The sequence below is a fragment of the Apium graveolens genome, chromosome 1 (genome assembly GCF_009905375.1).
Source record: "Apium graveolens cultivar Ventura chromosome 1, ASM990537v1, whole genome shotgun sequence".
NCBI classification, from domain to species: Eukaryota; Viridiplantae; Streptophyta; class Magnoliopsida; order Apiales; family Apiaceae; genus Apium; species Apium graveolens.
The window spans coordinates 71,274,575-71,291,861 of NC_133647.1; the positions used below are offsets into that span (position 1 = coordinate 71,274,575).

The 17,287-nt window shown below is 32.9% G+C and overlaps 1 protein-coding gene across 2 annotated transcripts; it reads left to right on the plus strand.

Moving 5' to 3' along the window:
* The first annotated feature begins 3,477 nt into the window (after window positions 1-3,477).
* On the plus strand, window positions 3,478-16,160 carry LOC141664270 (uncharacterized). 2 transcript variants are annotated; one of them, XM_074470193.1, is made up of 11 exons: window positions 3,478-3,684; window positions 3,786-3,855; window positions 4,932-5,072; window positions 7,180-7,243; window positions 7,360-7,429; window positions 8,949-9,033; window positions 9,386-9,442; window positions 14,677-14,781; window positions 14,995-15,065; window positions 15,511-15,647; window positions 15,831-16,160. In XM_074470193.1, the coding sequence occupies exons 1-11, from the start codon at window positions 3,584-3,586 to the stop codon at window positions 15,956-15,958; spliced, it is 1,029 nt and encodes a 342-aa protein (XP_074326294.1). In that variant the 5' UTR covers window positions 3,478-3,583; the 3' UTR covers window positions 15,959-16,160. The 2 variants fall into 2 exon arrangements, with proteins under 2 accessions (XP_074326294.1, XP_074326290.1); XM_074470189.1 differs by having other exon boundaries at window positions 3,480-3,684; window positions 15,511-16,160.
* Window positions 16,161-17,287: the final 1,127 nt, after the last annotated feature.

The window sequence follows — 17,287 nt, forward strand, 5'->3', positions numbered from 1 at the left end:
TTTAATAAAAGTATGATTAAAAAGAATGAATTTTAGTAAATAAAATACAACTCCATAAATCTTAAAATTAATACCATAAATACTATGAGATTTTAGAAGTTTTATGAAATTGTTTTCAAAAATTTTGAACAAGAATATATTTTAAAAGAATTTTCTAGGATTAATACAAGCCACATAAAAATATGATTAACAACTCTAAGTCATATAAGAAAATGCAAATAACTTGATTCTAAGCCGCTATTATACGAATTATGATCCATCGTCTAATTGCAACTATTACACTTATTATCTAATCGCAATAACTCAAATATTATTTAATCGTATAACGAAATTTGCTTGTGTATGCTTATAAATAATCTAACAAAGTCCGCAATGCCACACAATGAAGAATGTATGCGAACATATTGAATTCACAAAATTTCTGACATCTAATACACAAAAATTATATAGCATAAAACAGAATATTATATTACATTCATATCAAATATTTACAAGCGTTACATGCACACATTCTCCCTTGCATTGTGACCCAACCATTCATATCTTGTATTTCATCTTAGGAAGGTGCGTCCTATAGCCAAGGCGCGTCCCCACTCTACGGGATGCACCCACTTCCTTTTGCATTGCCATCTTACTTCCGAATGGCCATATCATGCACTTCACCTAACGAGGGTGCGTCCTCCAGCTAGGGCGCGTCCACAATTCATGCCCCAAGGTCTGAAACCTAATTCTACATCTTTTTGTCCCCATTTGATTCCAACTGATCCGTTCTTTATCCGAAATGATCCAATACCAAATTTTGACTACAACAATGTGCTTTCAAGCGCGATATTATCTTTTCACTTTTATTTTGTTCTAAAAATTAAAAATGAGTTCTGAAAAATAACATATTATCTACTGATATCTTCTACCTAGCAAGCTTTGAAATGCATTATGTATTTACTCTTCTACGGCTGGTGATTGAAAGGAACATTTCAGAACACTTTATATTATGGAAAATTATCACCGGCTGAACACTTTCTAAGCTTATTTTTGACCTATCAGTTCAAATTCGTTGCATGCAAATTAATTTTTTACTTTGAAATCTGGAAATAACTTTGTGACCAGTAAGTTCAATTTTCTTTTTCCTGTTTTTTACTTTAAAATCAGAAAAAATATAGCCAATCCAAACCTAAAGCAATATGTTTAAATTTTGTCGGTTCGTCTTACAAGTTACGCTCACTTCATTAATATTCTTAGGACTGGCCAATAAAATATTGGTGCGGTAGGGGAACTCTTGTACCCACTACGGGAATAAAGAATTTGATCGTTGACGTGTGTGTTATCGATTAACAAAAAAACATTCAGGACTGACTGTATAAATTGTAAGAAAATAAACTACGTATTTGATTAAACCAAACTGCTCCCCTTTGTGATCAATTAAATGGGTCTTGTTCCCTCACAATCGTATATTAGTTAAGTTTTATCTAACATACTATTCTAGGGGCGTCAGATATATATTTCAAGGGTTCAAATTTAAGGAAATTATTTTAACCTTCCGCGGATATTTTTCGCGGAAGGGCTTTTCTCTTTCCGCGAAAAATATCCGTCGAAGGGAGAAAAGCCCTTCCGCGGAAAAATATCCGCGGAAGGGAGAAAAACCCTTCTGCGGAAAATATCCACAGAAGGCTAAATTTTTTTTCTTATATTCGGGCCTTTAAAATATTGATCTAAGAGTTCTAAAATTGTGTGTTAAATATGGATTATTTAGCATATGATTGTTAGGGATTACCACCCCTATTAAATTTGTACATTTGAAGTCAATCCTACTTCTTACCTGTTTGGTTGTACAGGTAAAATTAGCAATAAATAAATAAATTTTCTTTCCATATATTGCTTACCAGCGAAACAACCCTTGGTTGAAACCTAAATGTTTTTAAACTACAAAATTTTACATTTCGGGCTAAGGCTCCGTTTAGGAGTGCCATTAAAATTGCTCTGCTGTGAGAAAAAGTGCTGGTAGAAGAAGTGTTGTCATGAAAATTAGATGATTATTTGGTAATTTTTTTTAATTTATGCATATTTTGAGATATAATATATAAAAATAATATTTTTGAGAAGGTTTGATGATGAAACTGCTTCTTGTAAAAGCCGAAAACAGTTTTTTTTAAAATATGGGTATACACATTTAGCAATCATGTTTTCGGGTGGTGCTAAATGCAGTAATAATTTGCTCCATGCAGTAATCAGCAATTACTACTATGTCATTCATCTCTAACCGTGCAAGCATTAAGTGGCAGTCTTGTAATCTTGCAAGTATTAAATAGTCTGTTGGTAATGAGAACAAATCTTGTAATCTCGTGTGAATAAAAACTAATTAAATTGCATCGATTTGTTAATCGAAATTGTCTCTTTAACTAATATTTTTGATAAAATAATTATTAACATGTAATTTAATGTAATACAATTACTTGAAAAAATATGGAAATATTATTCTTGAATTAAAAAATATTTATACTTAATTCGAATAATGATAATATTGTAAAATAAAACGTGAACATATAAAAGTATAGTCACAAAACTTAGTAAACTATGTTTGTAATCGGAATAAAATTATAAAAAAAATTATTTATAGAAAGTAAAAATATATACTTACAAAAAATAGAAAGTATGTAAAAAAATTGAACTATCTTGGGTAGATAAAATTCTTTAATTCCAACTGAATATTTTTGATTTTTATATGACGCTTTGATTTTTGTATGTATTTAATATATTTTGATTGAATAATTAGAAACATTATTTGTAAAGTTTTTTTATAAATCAAAATTTACTGATAAAAATAAAAATATGACAACTAAGAAGGGACGTAGGGAGTACTTCTTTTATGTGTTTCGATTTATCTGCTTTTCTCGTACTTTTTTGAAATATACTTCCTTCGTCCTTTTTTATCCATTTTAATTATCATATTTCTTTTAATGGTAAAATTAACTATTTTTTTTACCAATGACTAACCACTACTCTTATATTATTTACAAAAACCAAAAATTATTTATTGAAGTATAATAAATATACTTTCCAATGATATATATTTTTAATTTGGTTCAATTATAAAATATTTAATTCATATTAAACATTTAATTATGTTTATTTTTATTATTAAATGAGAACTCAAAACAAAGATAATTTCTAATTTATCACATTTTGACGCCTAAATAATATAAAATTTACATTATTGTTAAACTCAACTCGAATATATTCAGATTAAGTTTAACGTGGACAAATTATTGTATAGATCATTTCAGTAAAATATAATTTTGAAATTGGATAAGAGATACTCTAATTATTAATAAATTATGTACATATGTCATATTATTTTATAACAAAATTATATTATTGACATATGTCATGTTATGTGGTGATTACTGCACGGAGTAAAAGAAAGTTTTTTTTTTTTTTTTTTGACGGAAGTAAAAGAAAGTTTAATACATTTAGCGATCATGTTTTCTAGCGGCAGATAAAAACGCTTTTGAGACGGGGGCGTAAACCCCCTTTCTGTTTCTATAATTTTAAAAACTCTCTTTACGTAAATACAACAGCAAAATCAATGGCTAACAAAGATCTCCGGCAGTTGGATACTCCACACACGCACTTAATCTCTGCGTTTCTCGCTATGGAATCTCCCGATTGCTTACTTTCTCTAGCTCGGTAACACTTTCACAACTCATCTCTCATATATAAATGCGTTTGAATTCAATAAGTTTGTCTTTTTTTTATTAATCGTTTTCAATTACAATTTGTGTTTTTAGGGTGTGCGGTGGAGGTTCAGTAACGGAGAGCGTGCAGAGGTTTATTTGGGACCAATGTATTGGTAAAGCTGTAAGTTATCATTTTATCGAATCTCTAAAAAGTAACTATATTTCTTCATACTATTGTAATTGATATAATTCGGATAAAAATATAAATGCGGTTTCAACACTATTAAACTATGGAAGCTATTAGTTTATAGAGGTTTATTGTAGAGTTCGTGTTTGTAAACGAGTCAAACAAAAATCACTTAAAAATTGAATGTTCAAGTGTTAAGTAATTAGATTCTAATAACGAGTCATTTTTGGGTTGATCGGGTCATTTTTGTGCCACTTTTGGGTTTTATCTCGGTATGTCACCTTCTCGTGTTATCGGTACGAATTGTTTTAGTGTTTGAACTCGAAAAACCAGTTGACACTCAATGCAAAATGCAACTATATGCAAAAAACAGGGTGTCAGTGCTACCAATAATCGGTTTGTAGGTTATTCGAGTTTGTATATATGTCCATAGAGTGTAATTTTTGTACATTTTGCAAGTAGATGTTAAATTTTATCATATATTTTTTTACATGAGTTGTCTATAGGGATTGGAAGTGAGATTTAAGTTGATGAATAAGTTTTATGCTTTGGTAGTTTTTATTCGGAAGAATTTACATAGTTTTGTCCAGATTGGTTTGTAGCTGGCATTGTTTTTTTTACAACAATAGCTGGCATTGTTAAGTATCTCTGTTCGGGATCTATTTTAAATATTTTTTTACTTTATAAAGTACAAACTTTTTTCTCCAAATATGCATGTTTTTAATGTGCATAATCTCCGTTAAACGCCCCCCATACAGAACAAGTTTACTGAACAGCCTTGGTTTCAATACTACATTTGTTAAGTATGCTATAGTCTAATTTTGATTTTAATGTGATGCATTTCTTTTTGGTTTAAGTAGAGGTTGTTATTAATATTCCTCTGGCTTACAACAGAGTACCAGCTTTTCGTTTTTGAAATCTGTAAAAATTTATTAGAATTGAGTTTAATGATTTCATAAGATATGGTATAAACAAACAAAGATGTGACCCTTTTGCAGAGGTGACTGATATCTTCACAAAAAGAAAATGGTGTTGGTTTATGTTCTGAATGTTTGGTGATTTGTATCTAGGTTTCTGAGCAGAATGGGAATTTCTACAGACCCTACTTAAAAAGGTTTCTGAAGAAGCTAATTGTGGAAGTTGAATCAACAGGTGCATATGTTCTTGACGAATTCTATGAACAATATGCCACTTTCATGATTTCTGTAAAGGTAAATTTCTGAGGTAATTTTGCGTGATTTGTAAATAGCTCTAAAATACATAAGAGAGAACAGAAGATGGAGAGATTTTCTGAAACTGACCGGTGCACAGACATTATATATTAATTCATGATATTTTCTATTTCAAAATTAGTGCTACTTATACTACCCACTGTCATCTACTATCTTTTTTCTATTTCTTTAAAATAAATCTCTAATTTTGACTTTGCCATTGGCACCCCTAATTCAGTCCTTATGTGCAAAGATTAGTCTCCCTTTTAACATGTCTTTGCCCTTTAAGCCTTATGTGCTCATCTCCATACATCATTGGCATCCCATCATCAAAATCTTTGTACCCATCGTCTTCTTTGCATTTTGTGTAATTATTACCCAGTACTCTACAGATATGGATCAGTTTGATTCTCGTATGTGTTTGTGTATGTGTGTGTGTGTGTGTATATATATATAATCTTTGTACCCATCGTCTTCTTTGCATGTAGTGTATATATATATTGATTTATTTGAACAACTGCAATTGTTTTCGGTGTAGACTGTAGACGGTGTATGTGTATATATATATGTATATATATACTTGTATATATATGGCTCATGTATTCTGTTTGTTGTTTTTAGTAAGATATCCATGTTGATTTATTTTAACAACTGCAATTGTTGTCGGTGTAGACTGTAGACGGTGAGGTTTTTGTTTCTATTTAACCTCGTGGATCCCTTGTATTGTTTACTTGTTCACATTTTTTGAATTTTGGTGTTCTTTATTGATCCTGATTAGTTTTGTTCCCCTCTTTCGCATGTTAAGAAACCCTTGCCAAGTGATTATTTTGCTCTTGGATCAACCTAGTCTAATCAAATTGGTGTTAAAGTTAGATTTCTGGGAATGCTGATGGCTAAGCACAGTCAATTTTCGACCAATTTTTGTTTAACAAATCACTGTTTGCTATCTGTCCCTAATTTAAACCACATACTGTCATTATCCCTAAACTGGAACTCAATACAGAATTATAGATTGAGTTGCTGAAAATAAAACTAGTTTGTATACTAGTCAAGTTTTGATTGCATTTAAAAAGTATGGAACTTTCTAATAATTAAGTATGGGAGAAAAATGTCAATTTGATGTTTGATAGAGGATCTGTTGATTATCTAGTGGCAAACTGTTCAAATCCTCGCTCCCTCTCCCTCTCCCTCTCCCTGCATGCTTGAAAAATTTAATGCACTGAAAAATTTGTAAAACAAAAAAGAAGATATAGATTTTTGATGTAAGAATGGATCTCTTGATGGACTAACCAACAAATTATGGATTGCAAATCAACAATCTGACAGTAAAACTAGCAACAAGTACATATAGCAGACTCACTTTTCAGATTATAATCCTAAGTTACAACAAGTAATTAAAACTTTGACAAAGCTGGGATATAATAGGCAGAGTTTGGAAACATTTCTCAATTTATGAAATTACAAATCAAGTGAATTTTTCTAGTAACTGCATGAGTAGATATGGTACCGATGGAAAAGAGGATTGAACCCTTTTCAATGAAAATTTACCATATCAATTAAGGAATTTATTAGCTATGGATTCTCAATTTTACCATTTTAATTTTTAACAATTTGTATTGCTTAGTTGCAATTTAATGAATTAGTGTCCAATCAAGGTGGGCGACACTATTGTTTTTTATTCTGCTATTTTCTGAAATATCAGAATTAGGCAGTGAAGACCATGTTAAACTGATTCACTAGATTTATCTAGAATTTCGAGCAAGTGTTTGAGCTAGAGGAAAGTTTTTGCATTGAAATTTGAAGAAATAGAGAGAGGAACGTAATTTGCAATTTAAATCTGAATATCAAATCCAGGTTAAAGATGAATTATAGATTCATAGTTACGTTAAGGTAAATCAATCAGGAGTTCTATTATACCAAAATATTATGATTTGACATGAAATCTTGAGAGAAAATAATTTAAATGGCGATATCTGAAACTGTGGGAAATAAAGGATAACTGTGATGAGGTGCATAGAATACAAACATTTAAGGCCTTATACGTAAGTGCATTTTTGTGCTGTTCTATTATTTAATTTCACAACTTAAACATGTTCTTACTTCACAGGATGATGATATGGCAAAAGGACTTTCAAGGATTTTGAAATGGGTTTCTTTCCTTTTTCCTGATGGTCAAACTCTATATGCCCCCTCTCCATACATGATACACCTAGAAATACATTAACTACCAAAATAAAAATGTTTTCAATGCCTTTTATTTTGATTGTTGCTTTGGTTTCTCATGTAGATTGTTCAAAATCTGGGAAGCTAGTAATTCCATTGCAGTGCTCACTTAACTTGCTTGAAGGAGATACTGGGTATGTTCACCGTTAAGTAGTATGCAACACATTACGTTGATTCCTATCTGTAGAATGCAGCATTAGATAACTAGTATTAGAAAGTGTGCAATAATAAAATTTCATTTGTTTGGTGGATTATGATCAACCTTCGAAGATTCCGCAACCGCAAGTAAGCCTGTTTTAGTTATAATGGATTCTTATTTTGATGCTTAGTAAAATATTACTCTGGCTAGAACAAATAACTTTTCAGTAACTTTGACTTCTTCACTGACCGATTAATCAAATGGGAATGTGATGACATTACATGCAAGCTAACTTGGATTTTGGACATGCTTGTTGTCTAACAAAACATGGTAGTCTCTAACCTTATTTGTTTAACAATTTTTTCTATTGTGCAATCTTAACTGATTCTCAAGCTATTGGTCCCAAACACTATACGTTATGTATCTTATATTACATGGCAGGGGTGACAATAACCCTCGGAAAAACTGTTCTGCAGAAAGAATTTTTAAACCTCAGCCAGTGACTGCATTAATGCATCTGCTACTCTACCTAACCAAAACTATACAATTCATTTGCAGTATTTTGTTTGTTTATATTATTCTAGTTTAGGCAGATGGCAGCCTTTGCAGTTCATTTTATCCATTTTAGTGAACTTCTTAGGTCGTAACCAAACAAATTCAGTTCCCATCTTTATAATATGTATGCCCAGTCTAGATATCCCTATACATGGAGGAAAATTAAAGAATTTGTGTCATAGTTGGACTGTTGTCAGATTGCTTAAACCTTGATCATTGGAATAAATATGCATTTCTTTGTGGTGAGTGGTGACTGATTACACTTTTTTAAATTTGATATTGATACCCATGTTTTTTTTAAAAGCATCAATTTCTTTTAGGTAAAAGTTGAGACAAGCCTCACTTGTGTTCAATAAGAGCAGTTATTGATTTTTTCCCCCTTGCATGATTAAAATTATCCGTTATATATGGACTAATTATGTGCTGAATGACTAGTTTTTATTATAGGGAAAGCTGTTGTCAAACTTGCGGTATGGCTATGTTTATGTCAATATGTTTCATAATGGAAGAAACTTCTGTTTCAATCATTAAAAATAAAATATTTCCAGGTCTTCCAATGTTGAATTTTGTATCATGTACTTTATAATTTTAGTACAAGGGTAACTTTCTTAAACTATTTCTTTTCTATTACCAATTTCATAGGATGATGTTCAGTGTTTAATCAAATTTCATTTTATAGAGTTGTCTTCTTCTAATTGCCTACCTGAGCATTACACAGGAAAATATTGCTGTGTGCCAGTATTTTGGAGTGTTTGTGTGATTGCTTTTTATTTTAAATTGTTGGCTCTTTCGTTTCTCTGTACACACTTGTTCTTCTTTCATGTTTAATTATGATGTCAGAGGAGAGTGATGGATTAGTTTTGTTGCTAGTAATTACCAATTGATGGATTTATTAGTATTCCATAAATTCCTATGTGTATGCTTGTCTAAATGGATTGATTGTACTTTTTTGGTAACAGCTGCTCGATCTGGCCATCAAGTCTTTTCTTGTCAGAATTTATTTTGTCATTTCCTGAGAAATTCTCAGGTAAATCTTGTTTTGAGGTGAGCCAGGCATTTCTTCTTCAAATCCTAAGTTGCCTCTGCAACATGAATTATTGACAAGTTTATTTATGCTTTGGATTTAATTAGAGAACAAATGCCTCTGAGAGACACGATTGCTAGTGTTATGATTCCTTTTGTTCATTTGTATATCATGCAAAATATTCACATAAATGAAACCTTAAGAAATTACTATCTGTTTTAGGTTCTTTGTTTTCTTATGTTAAATAATGTAGTTCTTTCACATATTTTGAGTCCTGTCCTGCCTTCTGTTTCACCTTTTTCATTTTAAGGAACTTCTTTTTATTCATTTTAAACTTATTCTTTTTTCTTGTGGTTTACCTGTGAAAAACAGGTAGGTTCAGGTGTTGGTTTAGTTGGCATATGTTTGGCCCATGTAAGAGCTTCGAAGGTATGTTTTTTTTTGTAAATTTAATGTGTTAAATAAAGTAAAAACAGTAATGACTGATATTAAAGACATCTATAAACCTATGTTAACTTGGAGCACGATAGAGCACCAAAAACTGTTGCATAGCTGGCACATGAGAATGGTCACAAGCATGAGTATATCGACGACCATTCTTGATAACAATATATGTCCTAGCACATGCAACATGATGAGCATCTCGATCAGAAAACCATGGACGTCGCAGAATTACCTCATAAAGCTTCAATGGAAGAACATCACACATAACTACATCATAAAGTTCCCAGATGAAAATTTAACTAAACACCTTCTCTAAACCTGAAGCTTTGTATCATTAATCCACTATATATCATAAGGATTTGGATGTCATTAAGCCTAACCTTTTAACATCAACGACTATAACGTTTGTGCAACTACCAATATCAATGATGAGGGAACATATTTTCCGAGCGCATGTAATTTTAGTGCGAAAGATTTGTTGTCGTCGTACATGTGAATCATTTGCACCATCATGTGCTTCTTGCATATTCCCAAGATTCGTTGCCTTCGCTAAATGTTCCTCCGCTTCAAGGTCTTCTTTAGTCATCTCGAGATATAAATCATTAAGATTTACTTTTTCCACCACCATTGATGCTTTTCGAAGGTGAGTTTTATCTTGGAGAAGGACACTCAGACATCTTATGCCTATTCCTTGACAGTTAAAACATTTGCTAGTGTTGTTACCCACCCGGTGATGAGACTGGAGCACGATTATATTTTTATTAGTAATCGTTGCAAATCATTTGCTGGCCTTCGAATAGGATTTGAAAGAACATTAGCATTCCTCGATGGGCTAGAAAATGAACTGATCCCAAATCTCCTCCTGATCATCCTCAACTGAAAGTGCAATATGAACATCCTTCAAAAGAAAACATCTACTACAAGCTACTTTACCTGAATTTCCATGATTCAAGCCTCCACGATACATTGAAATATTCGACAGCCTATTACTCTAAAATATATATTACCAACCATAATATACTGTAACCTATTTTGTAGTATTCTAATAAATGGGGTTCCAAATCCTATTATAATGGTCCCAAATACTTTCTTTGGGCTTTTCGACCAGCTGTCCTACATCACACTGGGATTCGATTTAGACAGAGGAATTAGTTTGAATAGATCTTCCACGGTGCCCTTAAACGCAATGTTGAGAATGCCTTTGATACACATCCCTTTGAATATTTCTTCTTCCAAGTCCACTACTGTATTTTCAAAAACTTTGGATATGACGACCAAATTTCCATCATCCAGAACTTTTACTGCTTCTTGGCTCATAAGACCATCTTTGTTAAAAGCATACAATTCCAGTACTTTTTCGTTTTTCTTTATCCATTCTTGGAATGCCACTACTAGCTCTAGGATCCATCTCATGCAAAGACACGTTAGCATTCTCTGTATAGGGCTGACCTGCGGATTCACATTTACCAAATTCAGTACTAGGGTTGCTGCATTCGCTCTCTGTTGAGATATTTCTTCTCAATAATCGTGATTCTCCATTTCAGTTGACTCATCATGATCCTCCATATCACTGGACTCATCTAGTCCTTGAGGCTGCTCCACTATTTCTGATGACAGTGTCAAAGTAGGAGAGGGGGCATCATGAATTTCTCCTCCAAAGTTTGGATCTATGTCCACCGTGGCCAGTCCCATATCAAAGCCTAGGTGTTGGTGGAGATTTATCGGAAGATGGAGAGATTGCACAAAAGAAGATTTATTTTCCATGCTATTGTTGGCCAGAAATATAGCAGTTCTAATTAGCTCTAATGGAATGAAAGAGACTCTGAGCACTGTTGAATCCTCTTTGAAGTGATTTGCGTAGAGTGTTTATTTGTTTCATCACCTCTTGTAGATCTTCGTCAATGATTATTAACTCCTGGAACCTGATTGTCTCGTACGCCCCTTTGATTGCTCCATATCATTTTATTTTCAAGTCTCGTAAAGATATTTTTTTTAGTTTAAGTCATATAGTAAAATAGTGATATTTTTTTAAAGAACAAGCATACTCTAAACAAAGGCAAAAATGATTTGAGAATGATCTGGCACTCTATACAGTTCCCAAACCAGTGATAATAGTATAGCATCTTTGACATTTATGGTGATACAGACCTTGTACTTAAATGGTTGTTAACTAATTATTTCATATTATTGTGTATAATTATAAATCATTATCAGAATTAATATTTTATTCATATCAGTTGGTAGTTACCAATGAGGATTAGAGTCCTTCAATATACTAGTTTAATCAATATTTATACGTTTTTAATTTTCAGTATTGCCATTGGTCATGGTAACAAGCTCTGTGAAAAGGGAAAAAAAACAAAACCAACTTAAGGTAAAGATAGAAAGGAAACTGTAGAAGATTGAGAAAAATAAAATTGAGTAGGCAAACAAGTTGAAACGTTGTCGCAGAAAATGTATCTCTGTCCTCTGTCTATCCCCTGCTGCTACCATCTTTAAGTAGAACTCTGCTGGCTCACCTTTTCTCTAAAGACAAGCTGCTGATATAGATAAAGGGTAACCCTAATTAAATTCCTTGTGTTCATAAAATTTGCTCTCATGCACAAAGCAACCAGCCCTGATTGATATTGACAAATTGTTGTAACGTACCTGCAATTATCTAACATTTCGAAATTAGGCAAATTGCAAAACACCCCCTGGATAATCAGAATAAATTACAATCTAAACCCATTCTAGGCGAAAGTCTCTTGATTTTCTACAGAATTTTAAATAGACTCATAATGTAACTAATATCTAATAATGCATTCTTTTATGGCTTAATGACCTTTTTGGCCTCAATGTTTGCACTAGTGTACTCATAAACCCCTAAAGTTTAAAACTGTACTTTTTCGCCCCTCGGATATCGAAAATGTGCCCTTTTACCTCTGGACCGAGACAGATGATAAAACGGTATGTAACAGGGGCATTTTTGTAATTGACCAACCGATAGTCACACAAGTTTTAACGTACCTTTTGAACCTTAAAGTTTGGTATTGAACCCACAAACCCTTATAATTTACATGGATATGAAATGAACTACAGGCATAAGCTAGCAAGCAAGAAACTTCTTGTGGCCTAATACTGGAGTCAGTTCAATTTCTTGGCCTCCTCTTATGTGGGGATGATGATTCTAGAGGGCAGTTGCAGGCATTGAGAAGGGTACTATCAGCCCTTAAATTTTTACCAAGTACTTTGAGAGAAGGCTTTTGAAAAAAGTGAGACTTCGATGGGTCCTTGATACCGGACTTTGATGAACCTGAATCAGAAGAAACCGAGTGATGGTACGATTTGTTAAGTGCGTGGCTAATAAGAGCTAGCCATTTTGCTGCTGGCTCGTTATCTTCAACTACTAGAACATTTCCTGCACTCACGGGAACAATTTCCTGAAATCTGAAAATTGGTAAACATTAGGCAACATACATGCAAATCAAACAACACATATTTAATCCAGCTTACCCTGATACATATATATCAGACGATCCCTCCACTTGCAAGAATTCTTCTAGCCTGAGATCAATATCCGGAGACTTCCCTCCTACATTCCACGTTGCGACACAAACCCTAAAAGATTGTATGTGGACATATCTTAAGCAAAACATTTGTAGCATATTAGTGCATAGCCAGGATACGATGTCCTAGGATCCTTTGGATCATGGGATTCCAACTTAGTTAACGGCAATGAAAATGGTATTTTAGTACCAAAATCTAAAAGAATCACATTCACATTTCCATCAACGTGGTTAGAATCCCATGATCCAAAATCCAAATGACGACTTAATTTAAGCTGTAAACAAATAACAAACTTTTAAACCATACCTAAAATCTTGAATGATGGTATGTGGTGTCATAGGTTGATCGAAATTTGATAAGTTAAGGGCTTCAATTCCCACACTATTCTGTCTTCCAGAGAGCAAGGTTAGATATCTCCAGTTATTGTTAGTTTTACAAGTTATAGGTCTAAAAAAATATACAAGTAGATGGAGACACACAAACACACACACATTGAGGTTGATCAAGACAAAGAAAGTACGAAACTAAAAACATAAGTAAAAATGTCAATGACAAGACTTCAAATGTCATCATATATTAGTCTCCTGGAGATCCTATCCGCTTGTTTATTTGTAAATCATATGATTTTTATCTAGAATATCAGATTGCACTTTTAGTCTTCTGTTAGGTAAGCTACCAAAATACACAAGCAAATAAGCAAGATTTATAGCTTTTTTGTATTGTGAATACGCGGATACGACTCCGTACACATAATAGTATGTAAGCTGTGAAGTCTAACCATGATGAAACATTATCCTATGTAAGATTTTGATGTATGTACTACGATTTTATAATCCTAAACTGCATTTGTTGTTCAGAAATACCATAAACCAAAATTTAAAACCAAACAAATAGAGATATAAAAGGTTGACTCTTTTTTTATGTAATTAACTATGTTCCTTAATAGAATAATGTTAAGTGAGAACACATTGCATAGTGCTGTCTGCATTTTTCTTCATCAGAATCCCAATTCTCTTTTTCATCTGTTGAATACTTCCACAGAATAGAAGATTTGAATATCCATGTAAACCCTAGCCCCTAGGGGTTTACGAGTACAATTCCAAACTTTAAGGTCCAAAATGTACGTTTTAAACTTGTCCGAATATCGGCTAATCAATTACGTAAATACCCTCGCCGTTACATACCATTTTATCATATGTCTCGGTCCAGGGGTAAAAAGACACATTTTTGATACCCGAGGGGCGATAAAGTACGGTGTTAAACTTCAGGGGTTTATGGGTACACTGGTGCAAACATTGAGGCTGAAAAGGTCATTACGCCTTCTTTTATTAAAACCTTTTACTTCTCTACCCCAACTTTATTAAGTAAATAGACTGAGTTTTAAAAAGTATGAATTAAGGATATAGTTTGGGAGAAAATAGTTTTTTTTTTGTTTATAGATTATGCTCTGGAAGTTGAGAATTTTTAAAGTAAAAATAAATCTTTTTTTATCTATCTATTATTTGAAAACAGGAGTAGTTGATATTTTGTATAATGTAGTAAAGCACCCATATATGCAGAAGAGTCGTATGGAATTGTTAGGAGGTATGAATTCTTTGGTATATGTCTTCAACCAAATTTCTTATTAAAGCATAAAAATGTGTAGAATATGTGACCGTTTACTTCTGCAGGTGACACTAAGTGATGGTGACTTGTCTACCCTTGCAAATATGAAGCTTAATCTCGACCTGAATCAGTCATGTCTGAAAAGTGGTTTGCTAGAACCAACTAGAGAGGTGAAAATTTTGGTTACGCGCTGTTAGTTATCTTGATAATGACTTTTATAGCTAAAATATGCATTCAATATGAGATGAGAACAGAGATTTACCTATCTTGCCAATTCACTTATTAATAATCAAAGGTAAGGTTGATGATCAACATAATGAAATTCAAGCTTATATAGAAGTGCAACTGAAGAAAGGCAGAATAGTGACTAAATTTTAGTTCAGGTCCAATGCAAATACCTGCCTTGGGAATCTGCATCTGAATGTGAGCTTCACGACATCATGCCAGATTTACTGTAAGTACTTAGTTTTATACTTTTATTTTTGGTGATGTAGGAATTTTGACATAGTATTACAGTTCTGAGAACGTGACCTCCCAGGCTAGTCTATTTTGATGTTTTTTATTAATCATAAATGTTTAACACTTTAAATGATATTTCTTCTTTCCCAAAGTAATTTACTCATGCCATTATATTTATACTAAGGAAAGAAGTCTTCAGCTTGTAACAGAGGAAGTAGAAATGACTAGAAATGACTGTTATTTTATGCCATTATTATCTACTCCGCTACTCGTAAAGGAGTGCATCTGTTATATGGTCAGCGTTGCTAATAGTGTACTGGCAAACTGTCCCTAATGTGGCAAACATTGTCCAGCTGTTTCTGTGAATTACCTTTACATGGGGTAAATGTTTTAAATTTTGAAAAGTTAGACTGGCAAACTTTTCACTTGTTTTTTTAAAGTTTGGCTGCAGATGTGATATATGATCCATTGTGCATTCCACATCTTATTCGGGTGCTTTCTATTATTCTGCGCCAAAGAAAAGCTCACTCCCATGCTCCCGATGAAAACTTTGAGCACTTGGAGGAAAACATTGCTGGTACATGTGAAGAAAAAGAAACTCTTAATAGGCATTTAAAAGAATATGATTCTTTGCATAGCATGTCCCTATGCACAAGCAACAAAACTTCAAATCGTTGGCGTCAAACAAATAAGCAAGGGCCCGTTGCATATATTGCTTCAGTTATACGCAGTATTGACACCTTTAATTATTTTCTTACAGTAGCAGAACAGGCTGGTCTCAGTGTCGCAGACCTTAGCGAGGAAATTCAGGTCCTTGATTTACTTCCATATCTGCAGTCATATCAGCGATCCAATGTGAAATTATTTTGTGTTTCTTGTTCATCTTAGTTGACATACCCTGTATTAACACGTTATGTTACAAGCTGGCATTTATATTGCAATTAATTTAATTAACTGCAGAATATCTAGTAGGCTCTGTATCAATGAAAATTTCATCACCAAGTCCTCTGTAACATTATTTTTCGAATCATATTCATGTCGGAGAATATGATTTGTATTTTATACATGACTAAATTGCACTTTGTGTAAATGTATATTTTTTTACTTTTACACTTTGGTGGTCCAAATAAAAAAATCCAGCATGGCTAATTGTGCATTTTTTATGCCCGTCCTGTTAAGTACTTAACGGGAAGTTAACATTTACGAGGGTAAAAGGGTCAAAACATACATGCCACTGATATGTTATGTCCATCTTGATATACAAATGTTTTTGTCCCTAAATGAAAACAATAAAACCTAATTTGAATACGAAACAACTACATTTGTCATAAGGGTAATGATGCCGAACGACGCAAAATCAATGGATAACCCGGGGACACAAATGATCTGCTCCGTTTGCATATGGACAAGAAACTGCCCAACTTTCTCTTCTGTCAACATGTGGCCATGCACACTGCAAGCGCCAATCACTTAGTATAGTTCTCCAAAGAATTGCATATCGTTCGACCAGCATTTTAGGTAAAAAATTAATAATAATAAAAATTTAAGCTTGTTCTAAATGCTCAACTTGACCAAGAAGATCAACGACAAATACATGGTGCTGTCTTGTTGGGACAACTCCAAACATGTCCATATTTTTAGGCTCCCGGACATTTTTGACACATTTGAACCGAAAGTTCAGTTTTTTAGTACATCTATTCAAAATATTCCAAAAGTGGCACCAACGCCACTTTCTCCGTGGTTCAACCCCAGAGACCCAGAAGAAGTGGCGTTCTGGGGTAATTTTTTTTTTTTTTTTGCTTTTTTCTCTTTCCTTCCGGGTTGAATGTCAGTTGTATTGAATTGTGGTTAAGTGTTTGTAAGTGGAAAATATGTAATGGAGACCTAGTTTTGAGTCTTCATATTAAATTGGAAAAAAATTATTTTGGTGTATTTTTTTTGGGTAGTCATGCAAGCCTATTTATAGTAAGTAATTTTGTTTTTTTTTTTAAAAATTGTATGTATGACTTTTTGTGCCCTAAAAAAGGGTAGTCAGCAACGAAAATATTCAATGAAGACCTAGTTTTGAGTCCTAATATTAAATTGGAAAAAAATGATTTTGATGCAATTTTTTTTATTGGGGAGTCATGCAAGCCTATTTATAGTATGTAATATTTGTATTTTAAAAAAAAGGTGTATGTATGACCTTTTGTGACTTCAAAATAGGATACCTTGGGA

Coding starts and splice junctions, on each gene's coding strand:
- LOC141664270 (XM_074470189.1), top strand. CDS start 3,584: ATGGCTAACAAAGATCTCCGGCAGTTGGATACTCCACACACGCACTTA. Junction 5,073..7,179: donor CTTTCATGATTTCTGTAAAG/GTAAATTTCTGA, acceptor CTTACTTCACAG/GATGATGATATGGCAAAAGG. Junction 14,782..14,994: donor TGCTAGAACCAACTAGAGAG/GTGAAAATTTTG, acceptor ATTTTAGTTCAG/GTCCAATGCAAATACCTGCC.